Source organism: Solanum pennellii, chromosome 2, assembly GCF_001406875.1.
Source record: "Solanum pennellii chromosome 2, SPENNV200".
In the NCBI taxonomy this organism is placed as follows: Eukaryota; Viridiplantae; Streptophyta; class Magnoliopsida; order Solanales; family Solanaceae; genus Solanum; species Solanum pennellii.
Window position 1 is genome coordinate 32123024 of NC_028638.1, and position 16335 is coordinate 32139358.

The 16335-nt window shown below is 35.4% G+C and overlaps 1 protein-coding gene across 1 annotated transcript; it reads left to right on the top strand.

The window, feature by feature from the left end:
- Positions 1 to 8130: 8130 nt before the first annotated feature.
- On the top strand, positions 8131 to 15354 carry LOC107009114 (TMV resistance protein N-like). Its single transcript, XM_015208390.2, has 5 exons — positions 8131 to 8740; positions 11726 to 12827; positions 12910 to 13347; positions 13465 to 14373; positions 14446 to 15354. Exons 1-5 carry the CDS (start codon positions 8205 to 8207, stop codon positions 14677 to 14679), a joined length of 3219 nt encoding a protein of 1072 aa, XP_015063876.1. The 5' UTR covers positions 8131 to 8204; the 3' UTR covers positions 14680 to 15354.
- The last annotated feature ends 981 nt before the right edge of the window (positions 15355 to 16335 follow it).

Consider the following 16335-nt stretch of genomic DNA (forward strand, 5'->3'; position numbering starts at 1 on the left):
CTTTTTCTATCACCCAAGTATCCAGCATAGTCAGCATCCGCATACCCAACTAAATCAAAGTTGCTTCCTTTTGGGTACCAAAGTCCTAAATCAGAGGTTCCTTTTAGATATCTGAGAATTCTCTTGACTGCTTGAATATGTGATTCTTTAGGATTAGTTTGAAAGCGAGCACATAATCCTACACTAAACACAATGTCAGGTCGACTAGCAGTAAGATACAAAAGGGAGCCAATCATGCCTCTATACAATTTTTGTTCAACAGCAGAACCTGTTCCTTCAAGGTCCAACTTGGTGGCAGGAGCTATTGGAGTATCAATTGGTTTAGCATCATCCATTTTGAACCTCTTAAGCAATTCTTTGACATATTTTTGTTGATGAATCCATGTACCTCCAGGTGTTTGTTTTATTTGAAGCCCAAGAAAGTAGTTTAATTCACCCATCATACTCATTTCAAACTCATTGCTCATAAGATTTGCAAATTCTTTTGTGAGACTCTTATTTGTAGCTCCAAATATGATATCGTCAACATAGATTTGCACGATCAGGAGACCCTTTTCTTTATTCTTGAAGAAGAGTGTATTATCAATTTTTCCTCTTGAATATCCATGACTTAAAAGGAATTTTGACAATCTATCATACCATGCCCTTGGAGCTTGTTTTAACCCGTAGAGAGCTTTGTCAAGCTTATAGACATGATCAGGGTAGTCATTATTCTCGAAGCCAGGGGGTTGTTTAACAAAAACTTCTTCTTGTAATAGCCCATTCAAAAAGGCACTTTTGACATCCATCTGATACAATGTGAACTCCATGTGAGATGCGAAAGCTATAAGCAATCTGATTGCTTCTATTCTTGCCACGGGTGCAAAAGTTTCATCATAATCTATCCCTTCTTCTTGATTATATCCCTGAACAACCAACCTAGCTTTGTTTCTGATTATGGTACCATGTTCATCTAACTTGTTCCTAAACACCCATTTTGTTCCAATTATAGTTCTGTTTGAGGGCTTAGGTACTAGATGCCATACTTTACTTCTTTCAAATTGATGTAATTCTTCTTCCATGGCTATAATCCAATCTGCATCTTGAAGAGCTTCACTTATTTTCTTTGGTTCTACCATGGATAGGAATGCACTATGCGCGTAGTGATTCTTCATTCTTGATCGAGTGGTAATTCCTGAAGAAAGATCAGTGAGCAGATTTTCCAATGGGTGTGATCCTTGGTATTTGTACTCTTTTAGGATAGGAGTTGATCTTTCTTGTTCTTCATTATCATCTGACTGATTTTCATCTGTATCAACTCTTTCATCAGAATTCACTTGAGTTTCAGTTTCTTCTCTGTTTGTTGTGTCAGAGGAACCAGTTTCTTGGACCTGTTCCTGTTCAGAGACAGCATGTTCTTCAGCTGATGTGTTACTGAACAACACATCTTCTTTTGACATAGTGCTGCTTTCATCGAAGATAACATGAACACTCTCTTCGACACACATAGTTCTTTTGTTGAGTACCCTATAGGCTTTACTATGTGTGGAATATCCAAGAAAAATTCCATTGTCACTTCTAGCATCGAATTTCCCAAGCAGATTTTTTCCATTGTTATGAATGAAGCACTTGCATCCAAACACTCTAAGATGAGAGATGTTGGGCTTTCTCTCTTTCAATAATTCATATGGAGTTTTTTCTAACAAGGGTCTGGTCATGCAACGATTTATGGTGTAGCAAGCAGTGTTTATTGCTTCTGCCCAGAATTGGTTTGCAATTTTGCTTGCAATCATCATAGTTCTAGCCATTTCTTGAAGAGTTCTGTTCTTTCTCTCCACCACACCGTTTTGCTGAGGTGTTCTAGGGGCAGAGAAGTTATGATCAACCCCATGATGGTCACAATATTGTGCAAACTTTGAATTTTCAAATTCAGTTCCATGATCTGATCTGATTGCCTTTAGTTGTTTCCCATATTTTCTTTGAATTTTTCTCATTAGTGAACAGAAAGCTTCAAATGCATCATCTTTTGCTGCAAGGAATAGTGTCCAGGTGTACCTAGTGTAATCATCTACTAAGACAAACACATATCTTTTTCCCCCTCTACTTTGAACCCTCATTGGCCCACATAAATCCATGTGAATTAGTTCTAAGGAACAAGTTGAGCTTACCATCTGTTTGGACTTAAATGATGACTTTATCTGTTTTCCTAGAGTACATGCTTCACAAACCTTATCCTCCTTGAATTTATTTTTAGGCAGTCCTATAACTAAATCCTTGGTGATAAGTTTGTTTAATTGAACTTGGCTAGCATGACCCAACCGTTTATGCCACAACAAGGGATCTTTTTCCAACACGCTTAAACACACTAGATTTGTGTCAGAGATAGTTGAGGTGTCTACGGTGTAGACATGTTTATCTCTTTTTCCTGTTAACACTAATTTTTGTGTGTTTAGATTGATTACTTCAACACCAGTGGATAGAAAGATTACCTTATTACCTTTATCACACAATTGAGATATGCTGAGTAAATTGTGTCTAAGCCCTTCCACATAGTATACTTTATCAATTGAATGTTCATCAGTTCTTCCAATCTTTCCACAACCTTTGATTTGACCCTTTTTTCCACCACCAAAAGCAACCATACCTCCTTTTCCTTCTTCTAGTGAGAGAAACAATGTCTTATTCCCTGTCATGTGTCTTGAGCAAGCACTGTCCATGTACCACTGCTGCTTGCTTTCTCTCACTTCTTCCTGAAAAATTAGAGGTTGGATTTAGGAACCCAGATTAGCTTGGGATTTTTGTTTTGATCAAAAGGGTGAATCAGATTTCTACGTGCCCAGTTGGGCAGACTGTTTTTTCTGGGTATGTACTTGTTCCTCTGAACAGTTCTATAGGTTCTAGTTGAGTTGTTTTCTTCAGTGGCTATTTTGTTTTTGGGACAAAATTGTTTAGAATGACCAGAGTTGCCACACATGATACAAAACATAGGATTTCCATTTATGGGTTGTTCATATCCTATTCCGGTTTTGATGTTCCTATTGTTGTTTCCTAGATGAGTTACTATCATAGAGGATTTTGTCCATTTGTTAGCTCTTTCCAGATCACCTCTTACTCTAGTCAATTCAAGATTTATCCTTTTACAATTTTCCTTTTCCAACTTTAAAGTTTTTTTGAGTTTGTCAACCTCAAGCTTTTGGTCAGGCAGCTCACCCTCTTTTCCTTTGCCAAGAACTTTTAATTTTGAATTCTTAGTTCTTAGTTCCAGATTTTGGGTTTCAAGTTGCTTGATTTTTTCTTGAAGGTCGAGTTTGTTATTATTGAGATCAATATGCTCAAACTTTAAGCTGGATAGGGAAGCAAGTAGTTGGTTCTTGGTGTTCACAAGTTCTTGAATTGTGTCTATGGATGTAAGCAATAGGAGTGAAAGCTTTTTCTTGGAGAACTTTGCTAGCTTATCCTTTAGATTAAGAAGGTTTACCTCAGTTTCTTCAGAGTCTGATTCAGGTTCAGCGTCTGATTCTTCTATTGCCATCAAGGCAAGGTCTTCAACATCCTCATACATGTCTGAGGAACCTGTTCCCCAGGCTGCATACATTGCTTGTTCCTTTTCCTTGGTTTTCTTTTTGTTGAGGAGTTCCTTCCTTTCTTTTTCAGCTCTTTCCTTTTTCCATTCTAATTCCCACATTGGGCAATCCTTTATTTGATGATCTGTCTTACCACACTTAAAGCAACCTCCATTTTGTGACCGTTCAGGATTTTTTTCTTTCGAGGGTGGTGATTTCTTGGTAGAGTTTAACCCCCTTTTGAAGAGTTTCTTGAAGTTCCTACTTATCAAAGCTAGATCATCGTCATCTATGTCTGATTCGTCACTTTCAGTTGCTTTAAGACCAAGAACTTTTTCTTTATTTCCTTCACTTCTTTTGTCAACATTCATCTCATAGGTTTTGAGATTCCCAACTAATTCATCTAAAGACATAGTAGTTAGATCCTTAGCTTCTCTAATGGCAGTGACTTTGATTTCCCAAGACCTAGGCAAAATCCTAAGTACTTTGTCAACCTGTTCCTCAGTGGTATATACTTTGCCTAGTGAGATTAGTTCGTTTACCACAGTGGTGAATCTGGTGATCATATCTTGGAGAGATTCTCCAGATTTCATCTTAAAGGCTTCATATTCTGAACACAAACTAGCAATCCTGAATTTTCGGACTTGAGTAGTACCTTCATGAGCGTTTTGTAAGGTGTCCCATATTTGTTTAGCAGAGGTACAACTTGAGATACGGTTAAATTCATCAGGTCCTAATCCACACACAAGAATACACTTAGCTTTTGCATTCTTTCCTAGCATCTTATAATCTGCTTCATTATATGTATCTGCGGGTTTAGGTATTTTATTTCCTTCACTATCAGTGGTAGTAGGAATTTGTGGTCCCTTAGTAATCCTTACCCATAATTCGTAGTCTTCAGCTTGAATGAAGTCTTCCATCCTTGCCTTCCACCACGAGTAGTATTGTCCATTGAATAGTGGAGGTCTGTTGATGTGTTGGCCCTTACCGTGTCCGAGTGGAGGTGCAGAACTCATGTTGATCTTATCTTGAGTTGTTAGACTCTCTAAAGATAACCTTGCTCTGATACCACTTGATGGAATTCTACCCTCCTGAATTCTTTAAAGGAACACGTATTAACTACTTGTTTGTATCTGCTTGACGAACTTAACAATAATTATTTTGAACAACACTTTGTATTAATTGTAAAATTCAAGTAATACAAAGATTACAACTTCTTTAGCTCTTAAGGAATTATAAACTCTAACTCCTTCTAATCAAGACAAAAAACTACTCCCTAGTTTTCTATCTTTTCAATGCTTTTCAAGTACTCTAACTTGTCAAGCAAATCTACTACCTAGATTGTAAACAAACTCTTGAATACAATCTTACAACGTTAACACTCAACTCGCAGCACTCAAAAGATTTTAACAAAACTCTCTCAACTCTCTTGATCGTGTTTTGAAGCTCTCTCTTTGTAGGTGCGCAAGTTTTTCTGATCAAAATAGCTCTCTATTTATAGACCAGAAATTCAGCCAATCCTTGTACAAATCAACTTTGTATTTGTCTTCTACAAATCCTTGTTGACTTCTACTAACTCTTTTTCTCGAAACCTTATTGTACTCAAATTTGTTTTTAATAGTTTTCCTTAACCAAGTAAAACTACTATAAACACAAACGTACATATAAGTTTCCACACGTACGCCGCCACTAGCATACCTGCTGCAATATTTCACAGGAACATGTTGCACTACCTGTTCAATTCAATTTTGCCATATTCAAAATCTCAAGATTAACAGACATGATAGTTCCTTATATTTCATGTACACATGTTGATGTAAATGTCATGTTCATGTAGTTTTGATGATTTGACAAACTTAGGGACCTTGTAAAGGTACCAGGTTTCTTACTTGAGTGTTGAAGATGAAAACAAACTCAGGGACCTTGTAAAGGTACCAGACTCCCAATTGTGACGAGCCGGTTGACTGCCAGCTGGAGAAGGTACAGAAAGTAGGTGCACTCTTCCCAACGACGTCAGAAAGTCAGACTTCTCCAACCAATGGCAAAGAGTTTAAGGAAAGTGACTTGTCCATATAAAAGTCACTTTCCTAAACATCATTTGCAGTTTTTGCAACTTGATAAAGAATTCTTCAAGAATACTTGCAAAGGCTATCAGCAAACAAACGGTAGAATTATTCAAACAACAGCAGAAATCTTTGGAGCATCTAGTGTAGTTGTTTAAGAATATATTCTCTTGGTCTTACATTGTAAACTATTCCTGAAACTATAAAGGAATCAGTGGGTAGTGTTGAAATTCTAAGTTGTCTAGGTGGGATAGCTTAGTGGGTAGATTCATTTCTACTTAGGCTTGTTAAGCAATAGAGATTATTGCTTGACCGTGAGATTAAAAACTTTTTCTCACATTTGTTGTAATCGTGTTTCACTTTTGCTTGTGAAGATTAGTGAAAACGATTGAAAATCCTGTGAGACAGGTCGTGGTTTTACTCCCTTAAGCAAGGAGGTTTCCACGTAAAATCGATGTGTTGTTTAAACTGCATTTACTTTTTGTTCATACTTGTTAGTGTGTCAAGGGACCTGATCCATTGACTGATAAGTGAAGGCATATATTCTATCATGTAGTCTTCAATCTTCAGCTTTCAGTATCATCACTATTGAAAATGCGAACAAAAATGGTATATCTGGCTTCATTAACCCATATAATTTTGATATGATTATTCAACCATAATGTGAAAATTCTACTCTGACAAAATTATTCAAGAATCAGCATCAATAGCCACTTTTGGATCTTTATTTTGCAGCAGTAGTTGGCTGTGTATGTGGAATCATGATTCTTGGATAATCGTAACTGCTCAGCATGCCTTTGGTACTTCACATATCCACTTGTTATTGGACGCAAGAAGCATAAATTTGGACATTGGGCCGATGAAGGATTGCTAACTCTCTGCTGTTTTTCTTAGTAGGTTTCGATGAGGATCCCAGAGATTATCTTGTGTGCCATCAACAGGCATTACATTAACGATTTTTCTTTCGAGTATTCCATAACCAGCTCATGAGGATGTATTTTTTAGCAACTTGTCTTTTAACCAATATTATTAGTTTTCTTTTTCTTCTTTGGTTTTCTTCTGATGAATAAACTTCTCATATTGATGAAGTATCCCAATTCCTTTAACTTGTTGGATATTACTTTTTATATTTTGTACCTTTTCCAATTGATGGTAAAAAATTTTATGGTTGTTTGAACTATTTTTTGACAGAAATTTCACCTTAAAGTTCTCTTATTACCAATACCCCTTATTAGTTTTATAAATTTTTAAAATCCCTCGTTTTTACGCATTAGATTAATGTATTAACGCATCAAATTAATGTATCTCGCGCATCAGATTAGTGTATCATGTATAAAATGTAATGTATCTTACTTAACGATTAATGTATCTCGCATATCAGATTAATGTATCAGCAATTATATTATTGTATCAGTTTGAGGGATTTATGTAATTATAAACTCATAAGAGACAAATGGTAATTTTACCTTACAAGTATCTGATTTTTGTCCTTAAATTAGAGCACTATTCCCCTAATGACATGAATTGTGGGGCGTTTCGACCCCTACTATTTTGTTATTACTATTAGAAGTTGTGATTCCTGGAATATAAATGGTAGTTTTTTAAAAATCAATTTACCGGATTTAAATCGCCGCAAAATAACCCCGTTATTTGTTATAGGGGTTACTGAACTTAATTATGGCAGACCTAATTCTGGGATTATTACAACCTCTATTACAACAAATTGCATGTAAAATAAACTCCCGCTGTTTAGGCTTTTATTTGTAGTGCCTTATAGATTTATTTGCTTATCATTATTAGAGCTTTTTATTTTTAGTTAAATTTTTCTTTCATTCTTTACCGTAAGCATGTGAGAAATAAAAAGAAAAAAGTATGAATGAAAAGAGAAAAGTAAGAAAAAAATTTAAAACTATATTTTTAGCAGCTATATTGTAATATTTTTGTATCTATTAAAAAGAATTAGGCATCTATAAGAAATTTAACAAGAAAATGAATTTAAAAATTTGACCATCAAAATAATAAATTTAAATTAATCGCTGAATAAAAAAGTCAAAATAATTGAGATGAGGATCAAATAAGCCCCTACATGAACTCTATTGAATAAAAGAAATTAAAAATTAAATTATTCACTTTCGTTAAACCAATAAGGTACTTTGGTTTATTTGTGTAAAGTAGAGATGTCTATGAATAACTTTTATAACCACTAAATCATAAAGTGGATAGGTATGTCCCTTTTCTCATCCTTTATTCTAGACTTCCAAGTCAATTTGCTAGACTTTCTCTTAATATGTTCCATTCCAATAAGTTGGGTAGGCCAAGCAGAGTCGGAGTAAAAATTTTTAATAAGGGATTGAAAATCTATATAAGTAGATAGTCAAAGTGGGTTTGACATTTACTATGTACACATATAAAATTATTTTAATCAGATATAAATAATATAATTTTTCGTCGAAGGAGTTCGGGTGAACCCCCTTCGTACAAGGTAGCTCCGCCCCTGGGTCTTAATATGTTCCATTCCAATTAGTCAATAATAATATAGTAAAACAATAAACTCCATTTATCTTTTTGAGGAACAGAGATCTCAAAATCTTACTGTAAAATGAAAGGTTTGAGAGTTGAGGAAGCCTCAAATGTCAAGTCGCGTTGTATGTACGATGTGTTCATGAGTTTTAGAGGTGAGGATACTCGTAAGACTTTCACTGATCAGCTTTACAAAGCTTTGGTGGATGAGGGTTATCGAACATTCAGAGATGATAATGAAATTGAAAGAGGGGAAGATATTAAATCTGAATTGGATAAAGCAATTCATAGCTCAAAGAGCTCAATTATCATCTTATCAAAAAATTATGCAACATCTAGTTGGTGCCTTGATGAACTTGTCATGATTCTTGAAAACAAGAGGAAAAGAGGACATGCTATATTGCCAGTTTTCTACTATGTGGATCCGCTCGATGTTGGAAAGCAAATGGGGAGCTTTGCTACTGCATTTGCTACGCATGAACAACGAATAATGGAACAATCTGATGATGAAGGTAAAGAGGAGTGGATCGAGAAGATCAAACGGTGGAGGGCAGCACTCAGGGAAGTCGCTGATCAAAGCGGGAGTGGCATGGTTCTACAGAGTTCATCTCAAGAGTAAATTTCTTTCATCTTCTCTTTCTCTTTTCTATTTTCTCTACATCAAATTCAATCCTCTGAAAAAATAAAAAGTACGAAGCTTACAGCGAGTGAGACTCTGACTTTTGCTTTTAAACAAAATTATCATCTCTTGCTAAAATGTATATGGCTCTCAATTAAACTTCAATTCAAAGCCTTCACATGCATAACATCAATTGATAATCAGTATAATTGATCATCAATTGAAAAACAACACAAGGGACAAGTCATCTTATAGTGTGTGTGTGTAATACACCGAAAATTTCTAATTTAAGACCTGAACCATTGTTCATTTGTGTAGATAGTCGTATCTGGTGATTTTTAAATTGTGCTTAGGTGTGTTAAGCCCAATTCTTTTGTGTGAGAATTTATTTGGACATGAATTATGGTCACGAGAATCTCTTAGCACAAGGTTGAGTTGAAAGTTTCCTTACCGATTATGTTTTAATACTTTGATCAAATTCAAACGATCATTTCTCTCATCACATAATGAATTAGGTGGACTATGATCTATGTAATTAAAGGTCTATGACTCATCTTTCCAATGCCACCAAGTTTGCTTCATTTCAAGTTCGAAATAAAAAGGTATTACCATTTTACAAGAGACTACCACAATAGAGTTTTCTGAGTTAATGACCTACGAATCACTTCTACGAGTCACAGCAGAGCTACTACCCGTACTATTGACTCATGGAAAAACAACTGAAAGTCAATTTTGGGATCCAATTCCTGTGGACCCATCTATGGGTCACAGAAACTTCTATAGGTCGTAGTTTAGGCTCGTAGAACAAACTTTTAGCCTTAAAACTTCAATATGAATTTCATGGATGAGATCTATGATCGATAGGTCAAACCACGAACTGTTGATGACCCCGTGGAATGTTTTTGACAGCTTTTAAGTGGGGTTTCTTGTCTTTTCCTACTTTTCCTTAGCCCAAGACATGAAGTTTTAACTTCAATTAAGGGAATATATTTCCACCAAGTACTCAATTTTCTTTTAATTATATGCTCTCAACTCCCCAACTCAAAAACAACCCCCCCCCCCGGGCAAGGATAGCAAAAGCTAGAGTTTTAAGGCTTCCAATCAACTTTTTTTTTCAATTTTCTTCAAGAACTTTGTTCTTCCGAATATGTACTACTTCAATGAGAATGTTCATTTCTCTCTCATGTCTAAAGTGTTTTGATTATATTATAAAATATGTACAAACTTAGGATTTTACCAAATCTTATTCAAGCTATGATTTTTATTCAGAATTAGAGTTTTATGAAAGATTTCTCCAGTATATCAATGAGTTACTATGAACTACGTATTTTATTATATTATTATGATTCTCCAAACATGTGTCAAGATTATTTATGAAGCTATGAGAGCTACTTTTGAGTATTTACGAATTATGCATGATTTCAAATAAGTTGTCTCGTGTTTAAAGTCATGTGCATAGAAGTAAAGATATGCTTATGAAAGAGATATTTTGAGCATTGCCAGAGAACACCACGACTCATGATCAGTAATGAGAGTATAACTTCCAGATATGTAATTAATGTTTAGGCAGTATGACTTCTCGAGTCATTAATTAATGATCAAATCACAATATGATTTTAGATATAGTTTTCATCATTACAACCTAAATACACGTTATTTTAAGAGTTTTTAAGGGTATTTTGAATGATCCTAAATGCATTATTTTACAATGAGAAAGAAAACACTATTTTAATTAGAAAAGCATTAAGAGTATACGGAGGCATTCAGACATATAAAAGTTGAATTATCCCTTAAAAAGGGGTCTTTTTGAGTATTATCTCAACTCATATATGCTATATGAGCATATTGATGCTGATTATATTGCAAGTAGTATCGAGCACCAAATTGAGTAATAGTTCATTTTAAATACCAAGCCCCGTGAACTACATAGTTAGTGTAGGATAGGGTCGTATCGATTTTTGGGTGAGTACTCCTTATTGCCTCAAGAAGGCTTATTGGATGGATCCATAGTAGTGCTTAGCATCCTACAGCCCGACAAACTGTAGGATGACCCTGACAACGTGGGTGAAATGTTGTACCTTCGCTAGGTTCATAGTGATGATTGTCGATTAAATAAGTAAAGTTTATTATTTTCATATTGCTTTTAGTACATATTTTATTGTAAACTACAAATGGTTTTCACCACTTGTTCATATCTTGTTTCACTTGAGTTATATTTAATCATCAGTTCAACTGTTGTTTTATTTGGCCATATTGTATTCTCGTACATTCAATGTACTGATGCTATTCAACCTCATTTCATGAACCAATTTTAAGTATTTAGGATTATCAACAGACGTTCCATTAAGATCACATCATCTACTCGTCAACATATAGTGTAACCTCCTTGCTTTCGAAGGACTCCATTTTTGTTGATTTATAGTATCAGGGTTTTGAGGTGTCGTTAGTCTTCTCTCAACACCGATATTTAGATAGGATTGGCTTCATGGACAAAAAGAGTTAGACGGTTTCCTTAACTTTTCTCACATGTTTTATTAAACACTTACTATTTATATTAAGTATTTTCATACTTTGTTTTAAAATTTCTTTAAATGTTTAAATGCTCATCTATTAAATTAAAGCCTTCGTGTATCTTATTGAGTCATATGCACCATAGTTAGCCAGACAAACGGTTCGCTTGGGACCAAAAATGGTTTTGAGTGCCGTCCACGTCCAGGGTGAAGAAAACATAACAACTAATTAAAGGAAACAGTTCAATCAACAAAATAGTCTAATAACCGAAAACATTACTAACTTTAGTGTAAACAGATGTAGTAAACCAAAGCTTGAGTAACTACTCATTGGTAGAGTAGCCAAATCAACACACATATCCTTGAATATGTTTCAGAAGAGAAAGTATAATAATTCATATAACTTTTAACTTGAGATCACCCAGCTAACCAATTCTGTTTTTGTTTGTTCCACTTTGATCTTTATTGTAGGACTGAGTTGAGATTTATAGAGAAACTTGTGAAAGTTACTGAAAATAAAGTAAACCGTTCAATCCTGAGTGTTGCTCCTTACCTAATTGGTATGCATTTTCGGGTTAGCAATATTTGCTTGTGGTTGCAACATAAAACACATGATGTTGGTATTTGGGGCATTTGTGGTATGGGTGGTATAGGGAAGACAACAATCGCCAAATATGCATTTAACTCTAACTTTGAAAGTTTTGAAAGAAGCAGCTTCCTCTACAATGTTAGAGATTTTTCAGAGTCAACGGATGGACTAATTTATCTGCAGAAACAATTTCTTTCTGATATTCTTGACGGGAGGAAGATTGACATTCAGAGTGTTGAAGATGGAATGAATCAGATCAAAAGTGCTGTTTATGGTAAGAGGGTTCTTATTGTGCTGGATGATGTTGATGAAGTGGAACAATTAGCTGCTATCGTTGGAATGCGAGATTGGTTTTATTCAGGCAGTAAAATTATAGTGACAACTAGGCACATAGAGTTACTAAGGGCTTGTGAAATTGAATTGATTGATCATGTTCAGAAACTGAGCCTAGGCGAATCTGTTGAACTATTTAGTTGGCATGCATTCGGACAAGACCATCCAGTCGAGAATTACACCAAGTTCTTGACAAGGATTATAGAATATTGTATTGGATGTCCTCTAGCTTTACAAGTTTTGGGTTCTTCTCTCTCTGGTAAAAGTCTGGATGTATGGGAAAGTACACTAAAGAAACTAGAGGCAATTCCTAATAGTAAAGTATCGAAGAAACTGCAAATTAGTTTTGAGTTTATACAAGATGATCATGACAAAAGCCTATTCCTTGACATTGCTTCCTTCTTTCTTGGAAAGAATGTAGACCATGTTGTCACTATACTTAATGCATGTGGATATTATACAATGGTTGGGCTTCAGAATCTCCGAGATAGATTCTTGTTGATAATTGATGAATATGGAAAACTGAGGATGCATCCATTAGTTAGAGATATGGGACGAGAAATTATACGCCAAGAATCACCTAAGCATCCCGAAAGACGGAGTAGATTGTGGCATTTCAAGGACTCATTTAATGTTCTGAGAGAAAAAATTGTACGATCCATTATTTTTCCAGTTACATTTACTTTCACAAATCTGCTTTTTATGTTATATATCTCAGTATTCTTTTCATCAGGGTACAGATATGATCCGAGGCCTGAACGTTAGGTCTTGTGCACACAAAGATAAGCCACCGAGATTCTTTTATCATCCAACAGCACATGACTACTTGCAGGAATGTGCCTACCTAATGGGGAAAAAGAAGCTGTCAAGCCAAAGTAATCCATCAAGGCAACCACAACCTCGTAAAGTTCTTACTAATGGTTCACTTGGCAAATCAAAGAAGGTGGACAGTGTCAACACTGATGCATTTTCGGGTATGCACAAATTAAAACTGCTGCAACTTGACAATTTAGCACTTAAAGGAAATTATAAGGAGTTCCCAAGGTCATTGAGGTGGTTGTGTTGGCACAAATTTCCATATAAATGTTTACCTGATGGCTTACCTTTGGAGAAACTGGTCGTCCTGGAAATGCGCTATAGTAGGTTGCATCATCTTTTTGAAAGAAACAAGGTACTACACAATGTATATTCCCTCTGCCTTGAAAACTTGTTCCTTGCACAAGTCTTTTATATAATATCCCCTTGTTTTTAAGATTTTAAGATTCATTTTTTTTGTTTTTGTTTACAGGTTCTAAGTGCATTAAAGATTCTGAATTTGAGTCATTCAGAAGGTTTGTCCTATACCCCTGACTTCTCAAAGCTTCCAAATCTTGAGAGGATAATTCTCAAGTACTGCACTAGGTTGACTCAGATTGATAAATCGATTGGAGGACTAAAGAGACTCCTCATTTTGAACCTGAAATGCTGCCAAAGTCTACGGAAACTTCCCAGATGTATTACTAATGTCCATTCCCTCGAGAAGCTTATTCTGTACGGTTGCTCAAAATTTGAATGGTCTTCATTAGAGTTGAATAAGATGCAGTCATTGCTAGAGCTTGATGCCGGTGGAACTGCTATCCATCAAGATTCCACTTGTGTACGTAAGAAGCATTTACTGAGTTTAGCTCTGTGCACTTCAGTCTCAAGCCCAAGAAAATCTCCTGGAATCGTTAACCTGTTAACTACAGTATCTCAGACATTAGTAACCTTAAGTCTTATTGGATGTGGTCTATCAAGTGATTTGATTCCAGTGGAGCTTGGTGATTTCTCCACACTGCAGAACTTGTATTTAAGTAAGAATCCAATTGACAGCTTACCAGATAGCATCAAGAAGCTTACCAATCTCCAGGTACTTGAGTTAGAGAAATGCCAAGAACTTAAGTATCTTCCAGAGATTCCAGCCAGTGTCACAACGTTGAGCATCTACGGATGCAGGTCAATCGAGCGGTTATCAAATTTACCAAACATATTGACAACATTGGAATTTCTTGTGTTAAGTTGCAACAAACTAATTGAGGTTCAGGAAATGTTCCAGCTAAAATGCATTTCTTTATTTGATGCTGATTTAATCAGCGTTCTGGGATTACCCAACTTGAGTGACATGAAAGTGGATCTCTACAACAACCTGACTCTTACAAGATGGAAATGTCCTATACAGGTTTGTCATATGCTGATTTATTTGCTCGTATCACACGAATATTAATGAAGTATATTTGTGATTAATATGCAGGGCCTCTATGAATTTGGCATATTCAGTACTTCTTTTCATGGAAGTGAGCTTCCAGACTGGCTAAGCTACAAATCTACGGGGTCGTCCTCAATCAGTTTTGATGTGCCTAATCATGACATTCAGGGTTTAAACTTATATGTTATCTATGGAAAGGCCAATATATCTTATTGTACAAGGAGAAATAAATTTTGGAATGAGTTTCATGTTAGAGTGGTAAATAAGACCAGGATTTGAGATGGACATATAGTCCAATAATTCATGGTATTCCAGATAATGATGAAGATATCACATGGCTATGCAATTGGGAAATAGGAGATCACTTGGATCCTGGAGATTCTATGAGCATTTCAATGACTCTATATTCTGGTGTTCGATTGAAGCAACTTGGCGTCCACATTGTGTATAAGAACAATTTGAGATGTAACACATCATCATCTCCTCATCCACACAATCTCATTAATGGGGTGGACAACTCTGCATATCAGGTTCAAGGCTCCTACTTGCTCTGTCATCATGACTTTGATATTCAACAAAACTATTTCACTTATGGCTGGAACTCAACGGGCTGGTATGATTTCTTCTTTGGTGATAATTCTGAAGATTTTCCCGAGGAAATGGTTCCCCGTCACAATGCAGGTATGACCGGAGAGAATGTCTATGGACTTCTAAATGGAGTGGAGGATGATAAAACATGACCATTGCCATGATGCCGGATTGCTGGTGTGGAGAGCTAAGGTTTTCTAAATCATGTGTTGGATTTCTGACCCCAAATTTGTCTAAAAAATAAGTATATTCTTCGCAACAGTTACGTTTTGTAAAGCAAATAAAATAATGACAAAATATTTTATTACAGAAAACCCTGGCTCATAAAGGAAAAAAACCCACGACTTACACCTTTGTAGGTTTGAACTCCTCTTCATAAAATTCTGAGCCTCAATCACATATTACAAACCTATGTAACCTAAGGAATTATAAACTCTAATTCCAGCTAAGAAATTACAAACTCTAATTCCTAGTTATCCAAGACAAAAATCTCAGGTTTAAGTCTTCTACTGTCCGTCAAGTTTCTCAAACTTGTTAGATAAATCCTGCACACACACTTGATTGTAATCAAAATTCTTAATTACAATCTTACAACTTTTTCCTCACAAACTCTCAACACTCCCCAGTAAATCTCAAAACTCTCTCAAACTCTTGATCGTATTTTGATCCTCTTTCTAAATAAGTGTGCAATTTTCTCCAGCAAAACCATCGTCTTATTTATAGATTTGGACTTGAATCCAAAACCTATTTCAACTAGAAATAGTATTTGTGCTCTGCTTACTTTTTCTCTTGAAACCTATAAGCTCACGCGTAGGATTCCTATTTCGTGTGGAACTCCTAGTTCAACTCGAACTTGTCTTCAGTTTTCTTTCTTGACTTCACTTTGATTTATTTCCTTCTTGAACTCTTTATTTACGTCCTTTATTTTCTTCTTTGATTATGCTTCCTACTTCTCTTAGTATTCATATCTATATTTACACTTTGACTTAATATGCACTCCATTTTCTTTGTAGGACTCCTTTATAAAAAGGAAAATTTATGCATTGGTTGCTTGTCGAAAAAGCAATCCTTTCACTGCATATAACTTCTAATTCGTGTGGTTGACGTTCTCCTTATCCCAGTCGGATTCGATTTGAAAGGAACATGTTGACGCAACAGGTTCCTTTCATCTATTCCTCTATTTGTCAATTATCAGAAATATTCTCGTTCTAACAAATTTCCCTTTTTGATGATTACAAACCATTGTTTCTTATGTGAATAGATCAATCTGTGAACTCATTTGGAAATCAAAATTCCCTCTAATTTTAAATGAAAAATATTTACTCTTGGGGAATACTTAGGGCATCT

Coding starts and splice junctions, on each gene's coding strand:
- LOC107009114 (XM_015208390.2), top strand. CDS start 8,205: ATGAAAGGTTTGAGAGTTGAGGAAGCCTCAAATGTCAAGTCGCGTTGT. Junction 12,828..12,909: donor ATGTTCTGAGAGAAAAAATT/GTACGATCCATT, acceptor TCTTTTCATCAG/GGTACAGATATGATCCGAGG. Junction 14,374..14,445: donor GATGGAAATGTCCTATACAG/GTTTGTCATATG, acceptor ATTAATATGCAG/GGCCTCTATGAATTTGGCAT.